At 41.4% G+C, this 23,249-nt stretch overlaps 1 protein-coding gene across 12 annotated transcripts in view; it reads right to left on the reverse strand.

The window, feature by feature from the left end:
- The window catches only part of scn8aa (sodium channel, voltage gated, type VIII, alpha subunit a), a 170,902-nt gene that overhangs the window by 101,464 nt on the left and 46,189 nt on the right, over positions 1 to 23,249 (reverse strand). For 7 of the 12 annotated variants that reach the window (XM_060938434.1, XM_060938436.1, XM_060938437.1 and 4 more), the window contains exons 5-8: positions 21,005 to 21,096; positions 8,631 to 8,846; positions 603 to 666; positions 325 to 466 (exon numbers count right to left, since the gene is read on the reverse strand). In XM_060938434.1, the coding sequence (XP_060794417.1) occupies positions 325 to 466; positions 603 to 666; positions 8,631 to 8,846; positions 21,005 to 21,096 (514 nt within the window). Of the gene's footprint in view, positions 1 to 324; positions 467 to 602; positions 667 to 2,449; positions 2,456 to 8,630; positions 8,847 to 21,004; positions 21,097 to 21,344; positions 21,437 to 23,249 lie in introns of all 12 variants that reach the window. The other 5 variants (XM_060938435.1, XM_060938438.1, XM_060938432.1 and 2 more) reach the window with 2 other exon arrangements.

The raw sequence follows: 23,249 nt of genomic DNA on the forward strand, positions 1-23,249 counted from the left end.
ATTACACTGAAAAAAATTCACTGAACTTACCTGAGTTTAAACGTCTAGATTGGTTCTATTTGAATGTTGCGTTTATACAGTTTGCATATTCCATTGGGATGCACTGCCAATTCAGTAGCGCTGTGTACGTTATTTGTAGTCAAAAATAACTTGCTCTGAATATATTGCCACACACTGATGATTCAGAATGCCCACAGAACATCATAAAAATGTTTATTACATACTGCAACGGGATGTCAGTACTGCCAAGGCTAAAACTGTCATAAAAATGAACAAATAATATAATGCACAGCCCTAAGTCAAGAAAATATAATTCACACTTACCAGCATATACAAGTTCTCCCAGAAGTCCTGCGTCATGAGACGGAAAAGAGCAAGAAATGCCCAACCAAAGCTGTCAAAGCTGGTGTAGCCGTAATTTGGATTACGTCCAGCCTTCATACATGTGTAGCCCTCAGGACAACGACTAACCAGAAACACACATAACATGCAATAAAACTGCAGGATTCCAGGACAGACTGGGAATCTCAGTAAAGCATCTTTGCTGAACCATGTTTAATCGCATTTAAGCTGATATCTGTTGAGACTGCAGATAAACTCACCCAGCGTCAGAGCCGTTCCCACACAACAGAGCATCCTGACTGCCAGAGAGTTTGTAGAAATTGGCTGGTGACAAACACAGAAAAAGATCCAATTAATTCCGAGTGTTTTCCCTTCAGTGCATTTCTTTTCTTACAGTCAAAAATGACTACAATTGAATCAGGATTGTAAGAAAATGCAAAACATCAGGATCGGATCAGTTTCAATCCAGGACCAGGTTGCAGAAGTAAACATGGGTGGACAAAGCACAGAAAAAAACAAGTGTCGCCAGGCAAAACAAACCTCACCCGGCAGCACTTATTTTATACCTCATCTCATCTCATCTCATTATCTCTAGCCGCTTTATCCTTCTACAGGGTCGCAGGCAAGCTGGAGCCTATCCCAGCTGACTATGGGCGAAAGGCGGGGTACACCCTGGACAAGTCGCCAGGTCATCACAGGGCTGACACATAGACACAGACAACCATTCACACTCACATTCACACCTACGCTCAATTTAGAGTCACCAGTTAACCTAACCTGCATGTCTTTGGACTGTGGGGGAAACCGGAGCACCCGGAGGAAACCCACGCGGACACGGGGAGAACATGCAAACTCCACACAGAAAGGCCCTCGCCGGCCACGGGGCTCGAACCCAGACCTTCTTGCTGTGAGGCGACAGCGCTAACCACTACACCACCGTGCCGCCCCGTTGATAATGATAATATTTCTCAATCATCAGCTGTCAGGTTATAGTCCTATGACCTTGAGTTTGACATTTCAAAAAGTCATTCAAGGTCAAAGGTCATGGCGGCAACTGAAAGCCCATATGGGATTTCTTATGTGTTGATAATGGTAAACATCTGGCTATCATGAACCATTTTAAAGTTATAGCCCTCTGAAAATCCGTGACCATGAGTTTGACCTTTCAAGGTCACTCAAGGTCAAAGATCATGGTGCCAAATGAAAGGCCATATGCGAGTTCCTATGCTCATAATAGTAAACATCTGTCTATTGGCAACCATTTTTGAGTTATAATGGAAACTATGTTATTCTGACCGAAAGGTTGACCTTTCCAGTGACCTTGACCTTCACCTTGACCCAATTGCCCTCAAAATTTAATCAGGTAATCTACAGCCCATTGCCCACCTACCCTGAAAATTTGAAGTCAATCAATGCAACTGTCTAGACAGACACACAAACAAACAAACTGATGACACTACCTCACCCCGCTTACTCTGTCGTGGGCGAGATAATAATCTCATCTCATCATCTCTAGCCGCTTTATCCTGTTCTACAGGGTCGCAGGCAAGCTGGAGCCTATCCCAGCTGACTACGGGCGAAAGGCGGGGTACACCCTGGACAAGTCGCCAGGTCATCACAGGGCTGACACATAGACACAGACAACCATTCACACTCACATTCACACCTACGGTCAATTTAGAGTCACCAGTTAACCTAACCTGCATGTCTTTGGACTGTGGGGGAAACCGGAGCACCTGGAGGAAATCCATGCAGACACGGGGAGAACATGCAAACTCCACACAGAAAGGTCCTCGCCGGACACGGGGCTCGAACCCAGACCTTCTTGCTGTGAGGCGACAGCGCTAACCACTACACCACCGTGCTGCCCATCAAGATAATAATAATTAAAAATTAAAATTATTGGTATGGATATTTTGTCCAAGCTTTCTCAATTAAAAATAGTGAAATGTCCATATTCCTAAATGTGCTAAAGTATTTAGAAGTAAAAATTAAATGATTTCAAATCAGGTCTTGAAATTAAAGTCATGTTAAACTTTTGAAAGTCGAGGTCATAGTTCGGGATGAGGTTGATATTTGTGCTTTGTTTTGCAAGAAATCGAATCACATTTGTCTACATCAAAGTGAGATTTGTTTCCTTATACTGCATTTTTACAGTGTGTTTACAACCTGGTCCTAATGGTTCGATTCCCTGGACCTGCAGGAATGGCTGAAGTGCCCTTGAGCAAGGTACCTAACTCCCAACTGCTCCCCAGGCTGCTCTGGATATGTTGTATGTCACTCTGGACAAGTCAAAGTCTCTCTCACGCCAGAATCTGGTCTTCCCAGGCAGTCTCCTGTCCCAGTACTAATCAGCACTTTGAGGCGTATGGGTGCAGTGCCAATCTCCATTTCAATAGCCCTCAGCCTCTCGCCTATACAGCTAGGGTTACAGTGGGGGGCTAGTCCTCTGGTAACTGCGAGAGCTTGACTTCCCCATTCGCATCTGTATTGCAGCGTGCCTTGCTAGACGGTAGTAAGTAGCATTTTTATGATGATCTTTGGTATGACCCGCCCACAAGTAGAACTCGCGATCTCCTGATCAAGAGGCGGACACACTAACCACTAGGCCAACTTGCAGTTGCTCTGGACAAGAGCATCTGCTAAATGCCAGTGGTGATGATTTTTCTTTTTTGAATGACAGTCAATTTAACATATAGTGTCAACTGAAAGCTTTGTATCCTCTACATGTTAGCATTTTTGTTTCACATATGCAATGTTTAGTCTGTTTGAATTGAACCCTGGTGTAGTTTCCTCTTTGGTGAGAACACAGCAATCGTGTGCAGACCAAAACAACCAGTTGGAGACTATCTATCTGAGCATGGGGGTCTCAGTCCAGTTCCAATCCAACACAATAAGAAAGTGATTCGATCCTGAATCCATCCGGCTGAACAAAGTCAAGCTTTGTGTTCTTTGTTCTCAGGTGATTTTTATTATTTTTATTATTCCTATGCTCTTTGTTTAACCATGAGTTGGCCTAGTGGTTAGCGTGTCTGCTTCTTGACCGAAAGATCGCGAATTCTACTTACGGTCGGGTCATACCAAAGACCATAAAAAAATGGTACCTACTACTATCTGGCAAGGCATGCTGCAATACAGATGTGAGTGGGGAAGTCAAACTCTCGTGGGTACCAGAGGACTAGCCCCCTGCTGTAACCCTACACTGTAAAAAAAATCCCGTTGTTTTTACGGAAAAAAACTGGCAGCTGGAGTCACCAGAAAAAATCCGTAAAATATACAGCAAAACGGTAATTGCTTTTACAGCACAGCATGTACATTTTACAGTTTAAAGTAGCAAATATAACAGAAGTCCAGTGTTTTATATGCTGGATTTAACTGTAAAATGTACAAGCTGTACCGTAAAAGCAATTACCGTTTTGCTGTATATTTTACGGATTTTTTCTGGTGACTCCAGCTGCCAGTTTTTTTCCGTAAGAACAACGGGATTTTTGTATGCTGGTTTCAATGATCTACTAGACAGATATTTTTTGGGGGGGGCTTTTTTCACCTTTATTGAATAGGACAGTGTAGAGACAGGAAATGAGCTAGAGAGAGACTGGGAAATGACCTTGGGTCAGAATCGAACCCGGGTCCCCAGATTCACGGTATGGCGCCTTAGTCGACTGAGCCACGACAGTGGCCGTTTTTGTATTTTTTTTAACAGGGCAATTATGTAATTTTAACCATCACATTCTGTTTTAGTATTACAGTTTGTCTGTGTTTAAACTACAACAATTTGTAAATTCTACAAAAAAATATGATCAATTCAACATATTCTTACTGTTAAATTAACAGTGGTATTTGGTGAGGAGTTTTACAGTATATTGATGTAAATTACACACTGCTTCATTGTTTTTGTATTTACAGTTTTTTTATGTCATGATTTTACATAAATTCCCTGTTAATTCTACGGACATTTTTCGCCCGCCTTTCGCCCGTAGTCAGCTGGGATAGGCTCCAGCTTGACTGCGACCCTGTAGAACAGGATAAAGCAGCTAGAGATAATGAGATGAGATGAGAAACGCTCTTTCAGCCCTACATTTGCTTTTTGGTGCATTTAATTACATCTCATCTCATCATCTCTAGCCACTTTATCCTGTTCTACAGGGTCGCAGGCAAGCTGGAGCCTATCCCAGCTGACTACGGGCGAAATGCGGGGTACACCCTGGACAAGTCGCCGGGTCATCACAGGGCTGACACATAGACACAGACAACCATTCACACTCACATTCACACCTACGGTCAATTTAGAGTCACCAGTTAACCTAACCTGCATGTCTTTGGACTGTGGGGGAAACCGGAGCACCCGGAGGAAACCCACGCAGACACGGGGAGAACATGCAAACTCCACACAGAAAGGCCCTCGCCGGCCATGGGGCTCGAACCCGAACCTTCTTGCTGTGAGGCGACAGCGCTAACCACTACACCACCGTGCCGCCCCCATTTAATTACATGTAATGAGGAAAAAAAACAAATAGTAAAAGAAAAAGTATCATGTTTTGTTTTGACCCAACAAATGGACCAATAGAGGCTTTGCACCATCACGCGACCCCACAGCAACAGTAACTACGCCACCATGAGAGGGGGCACGCTTATAGTGCTTCATTCAGCCGAGTTAGTTGTTACTGATCGGTACGGGAAGGTATTGCTGCATTTTCAGATGTCCAAATCGTTCTAAAAGAAACAAAGACATCAGATTTTTTTTAATTTACCAAAAGTAATTCATCATCGGGGGGGAAAACAAAGAGATTTCTAAATGTAGAAGGGGAAATGGGGGGGAAAAACATTTAATGGGACTTGGTGTTGAATGGAGAGGTCAAAAACCCTGTGGTATGTTCACTTCATTTCCAAGAAGGTAAGAATTTAAAAAAAATAATAGTTTCACAATTACAGCAAGGAGCTCAATCTTATCCAGTGAAGTGAACATGAGCATCAATGCAACAGCTCTGCACAGCCTCACCTTCTAACCTTCACCGAGACTTAAAGTGCATTTACATTCGGGGATCCTTCAGAGCATGTTGTGTGCACGCTTGGGACCCAGTCATTATGGGAATCACCTGATGCTGATTTGCGCGCAATCAGCACACGCATGTAAGGACACGGAGGCTTTTCAAAGTATTGTCACTGCCGCCTTTGTTTCTAGCCATGTTTATGAATCTGCTTTCAGTTTCGCTTGTGTTTTGTTTTTGTATCACGCCTGCTAATAAACACTCTTCCTGCACTTAGATCCGTCTACTGCCACATACCTGACAGAATACTTCACAAACTCTCTGTGAAAACAACGTTCTTATCTGCACGTGCTGATTGCACTCAAATCAGCATCAGGTGTTTCCCATAATGACTGGGTACCAAGTGAAGAAGAAACCTTTATTCGTCACATGCACACTTCAAGCACAGAGAAATTCATCCTCTGCATTTAACCCATCTGAAGCAGTGAACACACACACACACACACACAGAGCAGTGGGCAGCCCAGAGCGCCCAGGGAGCAGTCAGGGGTTCGGTACCTTGCTCAAGGGCACCTCAGCCCAAGGCCACCCCATGTCAACCTAACTGCATGTCTTTGGATTGTGGGGGAAACCAGAGCACCCGGAGGAAACCCACACAGACACAGGGAGAACATGCAAACTCCACACAGAAAGGCCCTTGCCGGCCGCTGGGTTCGAACCCGGAACCTTCTTGCTGTGAGGCAACCGTGCTAACCACTACACCACCGTGCCGCCCTGGTGTAGTGGTTAGTACGTAAGTGCACACACAACACGCGCCGAAGGATCCTAAATGTAAACGTACTAAGTCTCGGCGAAGGTTAGACTCTGCAGAGCCGCTGTGTTGATGCTCATGCTCACTTCACTGTATAAGAATGAGCACATCACTGCAGTTGTGAATTTATTATTAATTTTTTTTTTTTTAATCCTCACCTGAGTGGAAATGAAGTGAGCATACCATAGGGTTTTTGACCTCTCTGTTTGACACCAAGTCCCGCCGAATGCTTCTTTTTTCCCCCATTTTTCCTTCTATGTTTAGAAATTTCTCTAGTTTTTTCTCCCTGATGATGAATTACATTTGATAAATTAAAAAATCTGATGTCTTTGTTTCATTCAGAACGATTTGCACATCCAAAAATGCAGCAAAACCTTCCCATACTGATCAATAACAACTAACTCATCTGAATGAAGCACTATAAGCGTGCCACCTGTCATGGCATCCTAGTTACCATTGCTATGGGGGTCACATGATGGTGTAAAGTCTCTATAGGGGTGGAAATTTGAAAATATAACCAAAGAATAGGTATAAGTGAATAGGTTCATTTATATTATTAAAAGCTTAGTGAATTCAGAAATGACTTTATTGTAGTATAATAATCTAGATCTAATCTAATCAGAAAAACTTTATCCCTCTAATTGGGTACTTTAGGCACACCACATACGTATTTCTACATTATTTTACAGTTAATACTAACACTGGATCAGTATTTTATTTCTATGAACTATTTCATAGATTGAACAGGTTGGTCTGTGGCAGTAATAGTGACAGACTAAATGCTATCTTTTTGAAAAACTTTTGACTGGCAGTGACATAATTAACAAACAAGAAGACAGAGTCATCTATATCCCCCGCCCTATATACCAACTATATACCAAGTTTCAAGATATTATTTTTTACATTTTTCAAGTTCTGCTACAGGAACCCAACCCTACCTCTTTACACTGACCTCAGCAGCCCATGGCATAAACCCACCGGACCTTCGGTCCAGGTGAGCTAAAAATTAAAATTTCTCACATTTCTTAGTATCAAAAGGCGCATATACATTACTTAATCAACACATATACCAACTTTCAAGACCGTACCACTCACATAGAATGCACATATCTCCTAACCGCAGACATATGTTTAATCACACTTTGTCACCAATGTGCCTCAAATGTAAAACAGAGATTGGTACTTTAACTCATTGCCTATGGTCATGTCATAAACTGCAGAGCTATTGGTCAGATGTTGTAACGGAAGTGGAAAAAATACTGGGTGTGAGGGTAGAAATGGAACCTATGTCTCTTATTATGGGTCTTCCAGGCAGATTTGTGATGTCAAGGAATCAGAGACTTTACTGTATTCTAACATACGCAGCTAGAAAAAATATTCTATTGCAATGGATCAGTGATAAGGTGCCTACTATTAAGGGTTGGCATGATGTATTGTTTGGCATGGTACCTCTAGAATATCTTACATGTGTAATACACTCAAAGTCAAACCAGTTCTTTAAGGTTTGGGAACCATATCTGAATTTCTTAGACCCGGATGTGTCTGATATTATGTTACAAGGATTTTTTGAAAGGTAATAGGAAATTGCTTGATGCTGTGTAACTGTCATAACTATGTTTTTGTAATAATTATTGTTTTGTGCATGTAGCTGAGCCGTGTTGTGGTTGTGTGTTATGTTTATGTTTGTGTGTCTTTTCTAAAGTGAAAACCAATAAACATATTTCTAAAAAAAAAAAAAAAAGACCGTACCACTCACAGTTTTCAAGTTCTGCTCCAGAAACAAAACCTACCCCTAAGACTAACCTGAAAGACTAAGTCTGAAATTGTTTCCATGGAAACATGAAAAATTAAAAATTTTCAAATTTCTTAGTATGAAAAGGCACATCTACATCACCTTGTTAACATGTACACCAAGTTTCAAATCCGTATCATGAATAGTTTTGGATATATGCACCGGAAACGAACACTGCTCTTAGAAACTAAATCAAAATCTATTTTTTATGTACATATTTGAAAAATACTCTTTTCAAAAATCCAAAATAGCACAAGGCACCAGATCACATGTTGCCTGATATGTATACAAAGTTTCATGAAGATATTTTCAGTAGTTTTAAAGATATGGCCCAGAAACCAAAACGTGACCGGACAGACGGACGGACAGAAGGATGGAACTTGTTTCTATATCCCTACAAGATAACTACAAGTATTCATTCTTCATTATAGTCAGGTGAAGTACAACTCTCCTTAAATGGTACTTAGGTACACCAACAAAATGCATTTACTTTAACATTTTCCAGCCCTGAAGGTCAACAACATTTATTTCCCCAAAACCTCTGATTTTCTATTACAGTTTGCTCTGAGTCACTTGAATCCCTTCCAGGAATAAAAATCAATCTGCTCAATTACTGAGACTCCTGCCGAAACCCTTAAAGGTCAAATCTGAGAGTGTGTGCAGTGTTAGAGCGTCTAGTTCAGGATGGTTCTCTCACTCTCTGACATGATGTACTCGTTCCAGTTGAAGGTTTGGTTTTCCAGGTATAACTCGGTGATGTTGATGGGCCAGAAGACACATTTGTGCCGCAGGTTCCCCATGAAGAGCTGCAGGCCGATGAGGGCGAACACGCTGAGACAGAACACTGTGAGGATCATCACATCCGACAGCTTCTTCACTGACTGGATCAAGGCGCCAACGATGGTCTTTAGACCTGGGTGGTGAAGAAAATGCCCACACACACACACACACAGGCAAAGAGACAAGTACAGCGAAGTTGTGTACGTGTTCAACTGGCAGATGCGGACGAAAGGGGCCTCAAGGCATGAAAGGGAGACAGGAGGTTTTAAAAGAACCATATAAAGTGCGGCCAATTTCATAAACTCTCGCTTTCTCTCTCTCTCTCACACACAGAGCGAAATTTTCTGTGATTTTGAAGTCCAATGACTTTTAAAAGTTAGACCAATTTTTATAATCATGCCTTGACCTCCTTTATAATTTGAGGTATAGACCAGATGCACACAACACTAACATTTAAAAAAAAATCATATATTATGATCACAAGACTACACAGTGACGATTTGGGAGCCATCTCTTTTTATCCTCACTCACTGTGTAAACACTGTCTGACAAAGGTAAGGAGGAATAAAGCAACGGGATGGTTGATCATTTTCCAATTATAGCGTGTCACAAAATGTTTCAGTCCTCTCATACCACAGCAATTTGTAAACAATTACTATTTTTGCTCAATTTACATTGGCATTTTAATGTCCGACAAGTTAGTTAGGTTCTCAACACCTACACCGTGTCTCAATTTGCGTCCTTCCGTTAGTACACTTCAGTGGCGAAGCGTTACTATAAGAGCTAGGACTTGAGCTCAGCCAAAACTTAGCCGGACGCACCAAAAAGCAACAGGGCAAAGGATTTTGTAAGGGATTAGCGGCAGGCTGCCAGGTTGCGCCATTGTGTGTAGCTGTCGATGTTGATTTTAAAAGTAACTAAGTAAATTACAGAGGGAAATGAATACTTAAGTCTGAGTGAAAAATACTATAGTGAGCGTGCAGTGTAGAGACAGAAATCTTAGTTTCTTGGATGTTAGCCTGTGCTGCTTGCTCTCGATAGATAGCAGTGGCTTGACTGCTTTATTAGCGTTTGCTAACACTACTGATGAACGCTACACCAGCTGGAAGGCGACTTCACTGCCATGCTGATGGCACCGACTCGCGGTTAAGTTCGTGTTGGGCTTCGAGAAGGCCGAGGGCGATAAATTTTTGGTCCCTCCCACTATAAATCAAAATCTGATTGGTTAATTCATCTGTTACTTCCTACATAAACATACACTGCCATGGCCTTCTGTCCCGGCAGTGAAGTCCGAACCAATGAGTGAGCAGCTCGAAACTCTTCTCAGCCTAGAGACAACAAAGAAACAAATCTCATTGGCTAACTCGGTTTTAATGTTTTCAGGACAGTAACCCTTTCATTACTGAAGCAAATTTGATAGAAAGTGAGGCCAAATTAGAATTAGAAGAGAATAATTAGAATGAAATTATGAAACAATGAAAGAAATTAAATATAACATTTGAAATGCTGATATGTTTGGGCTTCTCTGGACGCCTAGAAAGCCCTGACAGTTTTCCTCTGGTACACTTCCACATGGTACACTGTGCACACTGTGTTCTGACTTGCGTAGTGCGTGAACTTCGACAAGGTAGTGTCGTGTCAAATCAAACATGGCAAGTTGTGCACTTACCTGAAATAACGATCACAACATTTGACCTTGATTGTTGCATAATCTCATCTCATCTCATTATCTCTAGCCGCTTTATCCTGTTCTACAGGGTCACAGGCAAGCTGGAGCCTATCCCAGCTGACTACGGGCGAAAGGCGGGGTACACCCTGGACAAGTCGCCAGGTCATCACAGGGCTGACACATAGACACAGACAACCATTCACACTCACATTCACACCTACGGTCAATTTAGAGTCACCAGTTAACCTAACCTGCATGTCTTTGGACTGTGGGGGAAACCAGAGCACCCGGAGGAAACCCAAGTGGACACGGGGAGAACATGCAAACTCCGCACAGAAAGGCCCTCACCGGCCACGGGGATCGAACCCGGACCTTCTTGCTGTGAGGCGACAGCGCTAACCACTACACCACCGTGCCGCCCCCTGTTGCATAATCTATCAAAAATATCTACCTGCTTCTTTTTTTTTGCTCACCTTTTACAAATGAATGTGTTTTTAATTTAACTCGTGTGCATCGATATTTAATGCAACATGGAAATTACATCAATATCACCATCGAGAACATGCCCTCATCCACCTGGCTGAAAAGAGGCTGGTGGTAGCCAAGATGGTGGCCATTGAGGGTGAGAAGTGTGTAGCATTACACACTCAACATTATGTCCGTTTTGAATACACCATCCAGGTACTTGGAGTGCACTACCTGTTGCCATACTTGTGAACAGTGTGAACGCACTTATGCACTCAAAATAGCGAGTGTACGAACAGACGTACACGAACTGAGACACACTGCTACACTTATTACAGCAGCTATCAACAGTCATTGCCTCTATTTTAATTCTCTCCATCGTCATGTAACTGAGGAACGGGAATGCCAAAATCCTGAAAACATTCTAATGTGAGAAATCTGAAAAGTGCTGACACTGGAGAATTCTTCCACAAATGCTAAATAATAGTGTCCTGGCAGAAAACTTCATCTTATCTATGATTTTTACACGTTTTTGAAATCCATTTTTGTGGAGCGTCTGACAGGTCCCTAAATTAACGTTCACCAGGCTTGTAGTACTCGAGTCCAGGACTCAGACTCGAGTCTGATTTGTGCCCTAATTTTAAGGACTCGTGACTTGACTTGGACTTGAGCACTGATGACTTGGACTTGTACATTAACTTCATTCGGACTCGTAAATTGGAGAAGAGGACTGTGATTTTTTCTTTATTTTTTGTAGCATGCCATAATAATTTGGCATAAGATATTTATATCTACATTAATTTTTGTACTAATTTTGTGCAAGAGAATGCACATTCACCTGTTCATATGTCATGTTCAGGAACAAACTAACGTTCATGGCGCTAAAATACCCGGAGAGAACGCCCCTAGGATTGTCCGCTTTGCTTATACAGATTTCTCGTGCAGTGGGAAAAAAATGCACTGCGATGTGTTCCATATGTAGAAGAACTATCGAGGAGACGACGGGGACGACCTCGAACTTAAACCGTCATTTCGCAAGACTCCACCCAGAGAAGGAAGTGACATGCTATGTTCATTGCTCTGTTGATAGTGTGGCTTGCTGAGCGATGAACTAGCTAGTGTTAACCCTCTCTCATGTTATTTGCTCTGTTGATAGTGGGCGGGGCTTGCTGAGCGATGAACAAGTTTTTTATCTGTAGCCTGTCAACTATGGGTCAGTCGAGCAGGAACGTTAGTCCAACACAGTAGCAGAGACGCTTTCACATAAAGGCAGCAACAGCCATCGTCAAATGGTGCGACTGGAGTCTTGTTCTCGGACTCGACTCAGAATCGACTCGAACTTTTCTTTCATGACTCGGACTTGAACACTGGGGACTCGAGACTGGACTCGGACTCTAGGTTTAGTGACTCGGCTACAACACTGACGTTTACTAAAGGAAAGGTAACATATTAGAATGAGCACAACTACTAATAATACTGTATTATTGAAAATTAATCAACACCTTCTGACCAATCGGATTCAAGAATTCAACAGTGCTGTGGGAAAAGGTTATTTATTACCCTCACGACACACAGGTAAACCTACAGTACCAGTCAAAAGTTTGTACGCCCCTACTCATTCATAGGTTTTTCTGTATTTTGATGACAGTATTTTCTCCATTGTAGAACAATACTGAAGACATCAAAACTATGAAATAACACATGGAAGATAAATGGAATTAAGTGATAAAGAAATAAGGATAAAAAATATATATTTCATGTTTTCCGTACAGTGACAATAAATCTTGAATAAGATATATTAAAAAAAATGAAGTCAGACATATGGCACAATATCAGCACTAGATGACAAGAAGAAAAAAGAGAGGCAAAAAAAACCAAATAGATTGACATAACAAAGGAAAACTATGTATTCAAAACCAGATACTAAAACACGAATGTTTCAATGAATGAACTATATAATGAGGAAAATATGAATCAAACAATATCATTAGGTTTTTATTCGACACTAAGGTAAGGGATGGTAAGTTGATTGTTTTGATTGATAAATATCAAGAAGGCAAGATTTAAACATGGATAATGAATCAAGGGATTTAATGTAAGATGGCAAAGCGATCCACAGTTCATGTGGCATCCACCTTGATGACGCTTTTCACACTATTAGCATTATCTTAACCAGCTTCATGAGGTAGTCACCCGGAATACTTTTTAATTAACAGGTGCCTCGTCAAAAGTTAATTAGTGCAATTTCTTGCCTTATTAATGCATTTGAGATCAAACAGTAAACAGTAAATAATACAAATACAGTAAATATCCCTATTCCACAACTGTAGTAATCCATACAGTATTATGTCAAGAATCGAACAACTAAGTAAAGAGAAACGACATCCATCATTACTTTAAGACATGACATCTCTTTTAAAGCTAGATGACCTTTCTCATCTCATCTCATTATCTCTAGCCGCTTTATCCTTCTACAGGGTCGCAGGCAAGCTGGAGCCTATCCCAGCTGACTACGGGCGAAAGGCGGGGTACACCCTGGACAAGTCGCCAGATCATCACAGGGCTGACACATAGACACAGACAACCATTCACACTCACATTCACACCTACGCTCAATTTAGAGTCACCAGTTAACCTAACCTGCATGTCTTTGGACTGTGGGGGAAACCGGAGTACCCAGAGGAAACCCACGCGGACACGGGGAGAACATGCAAACTCCGCACAGAAAGGCCCTCACCGGCCACGGGGCTCGAACCCGGACCTTCTTGCTGTGAGGCGACAGCGCTAACCACTACACCACCGTGCCGCCCCTAGATGGTCTTTCGATTTCATAAAATCGGTGAAATTTAGTTCCCTCTGAAATTTGGTCATTGTGATATGTTTATTTCAGTAATATCTAAAAAAAAAAAAGAAAAACCCAGGCCATTCTGTGGCTGGGAAGTTATTTAATTTGAGGGGATTCCCGAGCAAATAATGTGCATGAAATCGCTCGGTTCACGCAGTCAAGCAGACAGACGAAGTCCGTGTGTGTGTGCGCATGCACAGGTTTACCTTTGACCGTGCACTGACCGTTCCATCATTCTGTCGCTAAACGAACAGCTGATCACACCGAGGTGCTCGCTGGCCGCCAATATTTATTAGTTTGGTCCTGCGTTTCCTTTCCTTCGTATGTAACATAACGTCTTTTCTTCTCGCTTTCCGTTATTGTAGTCAGTCTTTCACGTTTCATTCGCACACTCACGTCCTCCATTTTTCTCTCCTGTTTCAAATTCGTATCCTACAATGCCTTGCGCGAACGGGGAAAGCCCACCACGTGACGCATGACGTAGTATCTTGAATTGGGTCATGGTGAAGCAGGAAAAAAACAGCGGAGAATTTAGGGCCATGTGGCCTTAAATTCAATAATTGTTCTGTTTATAAAATAAAATTGGAAGTCTGTGATTCCAAGTCAGTTGCTTTCGGTCCACTGAACAAAAATAATTAGGTGTCGGGGAAAATTCTTTTTATGACCTACAGCTGAAATATCTGAAAGGCAGTCTAGCTTTAATTAATAAAAATAAAGAAAAATCACTGCATTATAAGTTGTGTCCAAACTTTTGACTGGTGCTGTATCTTAATCTGTAATGTTGCATGAAAACACACTTTAGCGACATACAGATTCCAGTGTTGTGAAAGTTTCATCACTGTGATCTGTGACTGACCCAAAGAGAGGACTCCCTTTAAAAAGTCTGTGACATCAATTCATATTTAAATTCTGCAGCACAGCAAGGGGGCCATGACAGAGGGAGAGCAGAGCGTGCAGGGAGAGGGATCAAAGCAGAGATCACATGCAGGGCATTTAAACCCTAAGGCTGAATGCACACAGTCCAACAGCGAAATCTGATGCAGCTCCATTGGACTCGTAATATCGTTAGAAGTGCAAAGCCCCATACCCCAAACCTCTTTACTTCACTGAATCAAAATTGAGCACATTAATGTAGTCAACTTCTGGTGCATAATGGAGAACCGAGCACAATTAATGACATCCCTATACTCTCATAAAATTCAAATAAAAAATACTTCCTTCAAACTAAAATTATTGCTGTTAACAGGATTACGAGTCCTCTAAACGATCCTGCAGCAAAGTAAAGATTGATCTGTGGAAATTGCACAAGTCATGATATTATACTGCTGTTTCTTGCTACTTGCTCATGAAGCATAAAAGACACAAGGAGTTGGGTTTTTTTAATCCTGATTTTATTGATTTATTTTTATTTATTTATTTATTTTAAAAAGTGATCTGAAGTTATCCATTTTGCTTCAAATATATCAGGGTTCGTTGTAAATGTGTGGCGGTCTGGGAAAACCCATCGGTGGTGGCTGTGACTCAATTCGAGCAACAAAAGACAAAAAAATCTGGATTTGTTCTGCTTATAACATTAAGAGAGATATATAATTATACAGTTTCTTGCAAAAGTATTCATCCTCCTTCATGTCTGTCCTGTTTTGTCGCATTACAAGCTGGAATTAAAGTGGATTTTTGGAGGGTTAGCACCATTTGATTTACACAACAGGCCTACCACTTTAAAGGTGATTTTTTTTTTATTGTGACACAAACAATAATTAAAGTGAATAAACAGAAATCTGGAGTGTGCACAGGCATTCACACCCCCAAGTCAATACTTTATAGAGCCACGTTTTACTGCAATTACAGCTGCAAGTCTCTTGGGGTATGAAGCACATCTAGCCACTGGGATTTTTGCCCGTTCCTCAAGGCAAAACTGCTCCAACTCCTTCAAGTTAGATGGGTTGCTTTGTTGTACAACAATCTTCAAGTTATGCCACAGATTCTTAATTGGATTGACATCTGGGCTTTGACTAGGCCATTCCAAGACATTTAAATGTTTCCCTTTAAACCACTCCAGTGTAGCTTTAGCACAATGTTTAGGGTCATTGTCCTGCTAGAACATGAACCTTTGTCCCAGTCTCAAACCTCTGGCCAACTCAAACAGGTTTTCCTCCAGAATTGCCCTGTATTTAGTGCCATCCATCTTTCCTTCAGTCCTGACCAGCTTTCCCTACCTTCAGATGAAAAGTATCCCCACAGCATGATGCTGCCACCACCATGCTTCACTGTAGGAATGGTGTTCTCAGGGTGTTGGGTTTGTGCCACGCATGGCATTTCCCATGATGGCCAAAAAGATCAATTTTAGTCTCATTTGACCAGAGAATCTTCTTCCATGTGTTTGGGTAATCTGCCACATGCTGTTGGGCAAACTTCAAACATATTCTCTTAAGCAATAGCTTTTTTCTGGCCACTCTTCCATAAAGCCCCATTCTGTGGAGTGTACAGCCTAAAGTGGTCCTATGGACAGATACTCCCATCTCCGCTGTGGATCTTTGCAGCTCCTTCAGTGTTCTCTTTGGTGTCTTTGTTGCATCTCTGATTAATGTCCTCCTTGCCCGGTCTGTGAGTTTTGGTGGGCGGGGCCTTCTCTTGTCAGGTTTGTCATGGTGCCATGTTCTTTCCATTTTGCTATAATGGATTTAATGGTGCTCCGTGGGATATTCAAAGTTTGGGATATTTTTTATAACCCAACCCTGATCTCTACTTCTCCACATCTTTGTCTCTGGCCTGTTTGGAGGCTCCTTGGTTCTCATGTTGCTTGCTTAGTCGTGTTGCAGAGTCAGGGTCCTTCCAGAACAGGTTGATTTATACAGACATCATGTGACAAATCATGTGACACTTTGATTGCACACAGGTGGATCTTAATCAACTAATTATGTGACTTATGAAGTGAATTGGTTGGACCAGCTCTTATTTCGGGGTTTCATACAGAAGGGGGTGAATACCTATGCACACTCCAGATTTCTATTTTTTCATCTTAATTATTGTTTGTGTCACAATAAAACAACAACGTGCACCTTTAAAGTGGTAGGCATGTTGTGTAAATCAAATGGTGCTAACCCTCCAAAAATCCATTTTAATTCCAGCTTGTAATGCGACAAAACAGGACAAACAAAAGGGGGGGGGAATACTTTTGCAAGACACTGTATTTCAACAAAATGACACGGAAATTATTTTATTTTTCATCTTGCCGAGGTGATCTTCATGCAAATGTTGTGTAAGGAGTCGTTTCAACAAACGCAGCAGTAAAAACCGTCAGTCTGACGACAGACTTGTGAGCTGAATGTGATTTCCTCACACAGTGAGCATAACACTTTGTTGGATAGTTTCATGACACAGTGAAACAGACGATCAGCCTGATCCAATCAGTTTGGAATCAAATATGGATTGTCAAAACGTCTGCGATGCTCCTAAGCCACAATGCAATCTTTTCCCTTTTTTGATTTTAAAATGGAGAAACTGTATTTGTGGTTGAGACTAAAAGCAAAAGAGAAACATATCTCAGTTCAGAAAAGTCATTTTCAGAATTATATATAGTCGAAAATGTCAAAAATGACAAAATGTGAATGGTTTTCCCAGGCCTCGACACAAACAAAATCAACTAAAAATAAAAATAAATCAATGCAAATAAAAATAAAGTTCAGATAAGTCAACCAAGCTCGTTCTGGTCTAATATTATAAAAGCAAGTGTCTTTCGAAGCATCATGCAGCATAAAATATATCCCCAATCTAGGCTTGGCAGTCTGCATCAATAAGTAAGAGATATATTTTTAGGAGTGCATTGAAATGTAGCTATTGAATAAAACCATAAAATCATGGAAAAACTAAATAATCTATCACTGATTTTTATCTAATATGAAATGTTACTTCGGCTTTGTATGTTGCATTGCAACATCAGACAGGTGAGAATACAACAACAACAACAACAACAACAAACAGCTCTAGTTCCAGTTTCAGCTTTATATTCAGATAAGGAAGTCTCTGTAGATATTAAAGTTCAGGTTCTTGGGAGTTTATGAGATTGTGTTTGTGTTATTCATTCTGTCTTGGGTAGCTTTTGGATTGTGCCGCAGTTGTAGCTCCGAGAGCACAACCAACATCTGCCAACGTTGTCAAAAGACGCCTATGGAATCAATTTTGTGCCAAAATGTTCATAGAATACTTTTGAAATATCAAACAAAAACGACAAATCAAAATACAAAAAAAGAAAAAAAAGTCAATTTTTTTAGACTGGCAAACAAATTATTCGTGTAATCGTGCAAAATATCAGTCTATTACTCTTCAGAAACCTTTTATTTTTGTTCTGCGTCTTTCTCAGTAATTTATTTTGGTTGCGATTCCAGCTTTCTCGTTTGCGCTCCCTGACTTTTTGCTTGCAGTTTTGGCACAAACTTCACGTGTGGGTGGGCTGTCCAGGAATGCATTCCCATTGGCTAACTTGTGTTTGACTGACAGCTACGCTCAGCCATTCCCTACTCGGATTCTAGCGGACTGTTTGACGAGTGACCGATCCATTGACGGTAAACAAGGATCGAGTGGACTTCAGTGGCGACTATGATATTGAATTAATTCAACAAAGTGTAAATTCAATATCGTAGTCGCCACTGAAGTCCACTCGATCCTTGTTTACCGTCAATGGATCGGTCACTCGTCAAACAGTCCGCCAGAATCCGAGTAGGGAATGGCTGAGCGTAGCTGTCAGTCAAACACAAGTTAGCCAATGGGAATGCATTCCTGGACAGCCCGCCCACACGTGAAGTTTGTGCCAAAACTGCAAGCAAAAAGTCAGGGAGCGCAAACGAGAAAGCTGGAATCGCAACCAAAATAAATTACGTCAAACAAAACTGAGAAAGACGCGGAACAAAAATAAAAGGTTTCTGAAGAGTAATAGACTGATATTTTGCACGATTACACGAATAATTTGTTTGCCAGTCTAAAAAAAATGACTTTTTTTTTCTTTTTTTGTATTTTGATTTGTCGTTTTCGTTTGCTATTTCAAAAGTATTGTATGAACATTTTGGCACAAAATTGATTCCATACGCGCCCTCTTTCGAATGCTGACGTAATCAAGCCGGAAGTTTTGTTTGTTTTGATAGCAATCAGGAAAGTTTGAAAAAAGTAGGCAGTAATCGTCATTTAAACTCGTTTTTGTGCAATATTTCATTTGGAAAACAGTTTTCAAAATGGCGGCACTGACACCTGGCTGACACTTCTTCACGTTTCGAAGTCTCGCACAAGTCTCGTGAAGATCGCGCGGATAAGCGACGCCTGCCGTGGACCAAACGAACTAAATTCAACACGGCTAAAAACCGAATAGGCTGATAAGTATCATATTTAATTGCAATTAGTTGCCAATATGAGTCACGATATAAGGTTACTAATTCCGAAAACACAACTGAATAACACGTTAATTAAGAAATAAAGTTAGTTTAAAAATGACTTCAGTTCTCCTTTAACAAGGAGGATCAAACCATAAAATAGCATTGATTAAAATGACAATTTGTTTGTAATCATTTTAATGTTCTTTATGGGTATAGATCATTCTTACACGTGTTTTGAAGAGAAAAGTATGGTCGCCGAAAGAGGTCACAGCACTTGCCAGTTACGACAACACTCACAAACACAGAAAACACTTGTATCATTAGGCTTGACAGCACGCCGCTGCGCTGATGAACCTCCCATACGTTTGTATGAGAGAACAGCATATTAAAAGTGTTTACGTAAAACTAGTGCCGATTCAAGAATAAATAACATATTTACGGAATATATTGTTAATTATATTGTGTGGCGTTGTGATGAGCTTTTACGTTAAGCCTTTTATTAACGTTGTGTCATGCAGCACACCAAATTCACGGGCCCCGCCATATTGGGTTTTTTAGTGATATTCGTCACCGGTCCGTGTGTTTTGTTGCTGCTTCCAGATCACTCAGAGTTGGTTCAATCAGCTTGAAACTCCTGATTCCCTACCAAGTTGTCGAATCTCTCACGTTGACTTGTTTTTCCAATAAAATCGATTGAACACTTTACTGTCTAGCACCGCGAAAGATCGGATCACTGAGGAAAATGTTGAATCCTTCCTAAAAAAAAAAGATGAATGATTTTCCGAATATTTATTTCATGGAGAAAAAATGAGAAGGTGTATAAATATCAGTAATACTGTTTTGAAGAGAATGAACAAAAGTTTGACCCTCTTATTTATACACGGTGCATTCGAGCATCACCGCCATTAGTCATGCTTGGTGTCCACAATTTAAAGTGAACAAACCCGCTCAATTCTGGATGGACCGATTTCATTGATGTATTATTTTTAAGCCTTCGAGGTGCAGAATTGTGATCTACAAGAAGAAGACTTTATCTGTAATTCTTACCCTGATACTCAAAATTCGAAATCTCTTGGAGTGTGGAATAGGAGATACTGGGGGGGGGGGGGGGGGGGGGGGTATCTATATTATTTTCGCTATTTCTGTTTCTTTTAAATACTTGATAAGAATTTTTGGGGGTCTTGTTTTCGAGCAGAGTTTTTATTTTGTCCTCGGTTGGTTCAGCAACACGCGCCGCCATTTTGTTTTTCTCTACTCATGGTATATGAGCTGACGTCCTAGTAGTAGAGTAGCCAATCAGAGCGCGTGATTGTTCATATCCAGTGAACGTGGACAGAATAAACACTTACATATCAATCACTACTGCTGCTACTGGTTTCTGTCCAGTATTTACAAAATTACTCTTCTGATAAATTTGCACTTGAAATACACATTTCTTGCACGACTCGTCACGTCCTGCATTTTATTATTTAATGTATTGTTTATGTTTGAGCTGTACTTACTTGAAACTCAATTGCCACCAATACCATTGCATGACAATTATCTTAGATCTTAAATTTTTGACTTGTAACTGCCTATGAAGTCAAATCCTGTTCATGTCAGACCAACCAACATAAAATAATGAAAATTGCGGTACAGAGGTGTTGGATTTTTGCTGTCGGTCCACTGTCGAGCCTCTTTGGGTCAGTATGTCTCCTCCAGGGCAGATGAGAAAGCAAACGCTACGAGACTCGGACCATAGTGTAATAGTAGACTGCAAAGCCTATCAAAAATGTATGAGCACCATTTTTGATCATTTTGGAGGTAGAAGAAGAAAAAAAAGAAAAGAAAAGAGAGCAAACTAAATAGTCACTTCTAATGTAATCTCTGCTAAAATCATAACAGTGAAATGAAACTGAAAAGGAAACAGAAACGCAAAACTCAGCCTCAGTGTTTAAATTGGGCCTCACCTGGAATGACAGAGATAGTTTTCAATGCTCGGAGAACTCTGAACGTTCTCAGCGCAGATACATTCCCCAGGTCCACAAACTCTGTTATATATCTGAAATAAGGGAGGATCACACACAGACACCAATGACCACCACAAACACGGCAAGAACACCAGCACGCCACTGGACCAGGAACTACACCACTCACAGAGCCTGTCCACGCAGTGGGGGGAAGAAAAGAAAAGGAAAAGAAAGAAACAACACGCACGTACACTCACACACGCACACACACGCACACGCGCGCGCACACACACACACACCTAACACCAACCCGGCCCCTCCCGTCCACACACGCTCTTACCTGGGATTACAGAAATAGTTTTCAATGCCCTCAGAACTCTGAACGTGCGCAGAGCTGAGACATTGCCTAGGTTTACAAACTCTGTAATATACCTGCAATAATCAAATCAAAGTTACACAGAGACACGAGCACATGGGTTCAGATCCACAGGTAGACATTACAGGCCTGATCACTCTTTCTGTTTAACCCAGAAAAATCTTTCTTTATAATACAATAAATGAACAAGCAAAAAAGACAAGGGTTAATTTGTATGGCGCTCATCTGCCTTTGATTTAAAACAAATGGCAAGCAGAGCTTTGGTACCATCATTTGTTTAATTTTACAAACCCCATTTCCAGAAAAATTTGAATATTTTCCAAAATCTCATCTCATCTCATTATCTGTAGCCGCTTTATCCTGTTCTACAGGGTCGCAGGCAAGCTGGAGCCTATCCCAGCTGACTACGGGCGAAAGGCGGGGTACACCCTGGACAAGTCGCCAGGTCATCACAGGGCTGACACATAGACACAGACAACCATTCACACTCACATTCACACCTACGCTCAATTTAGAGTCACCAGTTAACCTAACCTGCATGTCTTTGGACTGTGGGGGAAACCGGAGCACCCGGAGGAAACCCACGCGGACACGGGGAGAACATGCAAACTCCACACAGAAAGGCCCTCGCCGGCCACGGGGCTCGAACCCGGACCTTCTTGCTGTGAGGCGACAGCGCTAACCACTACACCACCGTGCCGCCCAACTTAATTGTATTCTGTATAGAGGTCTGCGCGGGTCGGATTTTTCAGTCCCGCTCCCGCCTGCGCCCACAAAGAATTATGATTTTCAGTCCCGCTCCTGCCCGCGCCTGCCATATTTTGTCCCGCTCCCGCCTGCAAATCCCGCATGATGCAGACGTTCGCGTTATTTCTCAGGAAAGTTCTTGTCTTGACACAGCGTGATGGTGCCCCGCCCCGTACTTTGAGTGGATTTGAGCATAAATATCTACAGCTCACGTTCACGTTTGTTATTATTTACCTTGTTTCTGAATTCAGAATGTAGTGTCTCTAATAATAATAATAATAATAATTAGTGCTGTCAAGGGATTAAAATATTTAGTAGCAAATCGCACATTTTTATCACATGAGAAACCATTGTAATTCTCTGATCAGCATAAAAAAGTGAATGGGCTTGCTTTGTACCAATGTTGTTTGGTTTTTTTTTAATTGCAAAGCAGAGCTAGCAAGAGAACCATGAGTGAACAACTCTAATCAGAGAGACAGGTTACACAGTGACGGTAGGCTTGACTCAATGCTATCCCAGAAATCCTTCCTGTAATATGCAAATTTGGCCGCCTCTGATTGGACAGCCATATTTGCATATTACAGGAAGGATTTCTGGGATAGCATTGAGTCAAGCCTACCGTCACTGTGTAACCTGTCTCTCTGATTAGAGTTGTAGACTAACTCAAGCAGTAAATCACTTCACTCATGGTTCTCTTGCTAGCTGGGTGTGAACGGTGAGTCATTAGAGTGATCCAAAGGATTTCCCGTTAGGGTGATCAATGGCAAATTTAAGATGTCATTTCTCACTCAATCTGGCAATCTGACTCTCTCTGAAAATTTATGCATCTTAAAATGTTTTTATTAATGCCAAATAAAATATTCAGCACAAATTATATATGATAGACATAAGTTAATAATTTATAAATTTTATTTCAAACACGTTTTTAGTTAGCGGGACTGCAGCTTATCACCGCTCCCACCCGTGCCGCATATGTGCACTCCCGCGCCCGCATATGTGCACTTCCGGTCCCGCCCGCGCCCGCAATGAGCTTTCAAAATTTGTCCCGCGCCGCACTGCTTTGCGGTGGGTCCCGCGAGTCCCGTGGGACTCCCACGGGAGTGCAGGGCTCTAATTCTGTAA

The sequence above is a fragment of the Neoarius graeffei genome, chromosome 13 (assembly GCF_027579695.1).
Source record: "Neoarius graeffei isolate fNeoGra1 chromosome 13, fNeoGra1.pri, whole genome shotgun sequence".
Lineage (NCBI taxonomy): Eukaryota > Metazoa > Chordata > Actinopteri > Siluriformes > Ariidae > Neoarius > Neoarius graeffei.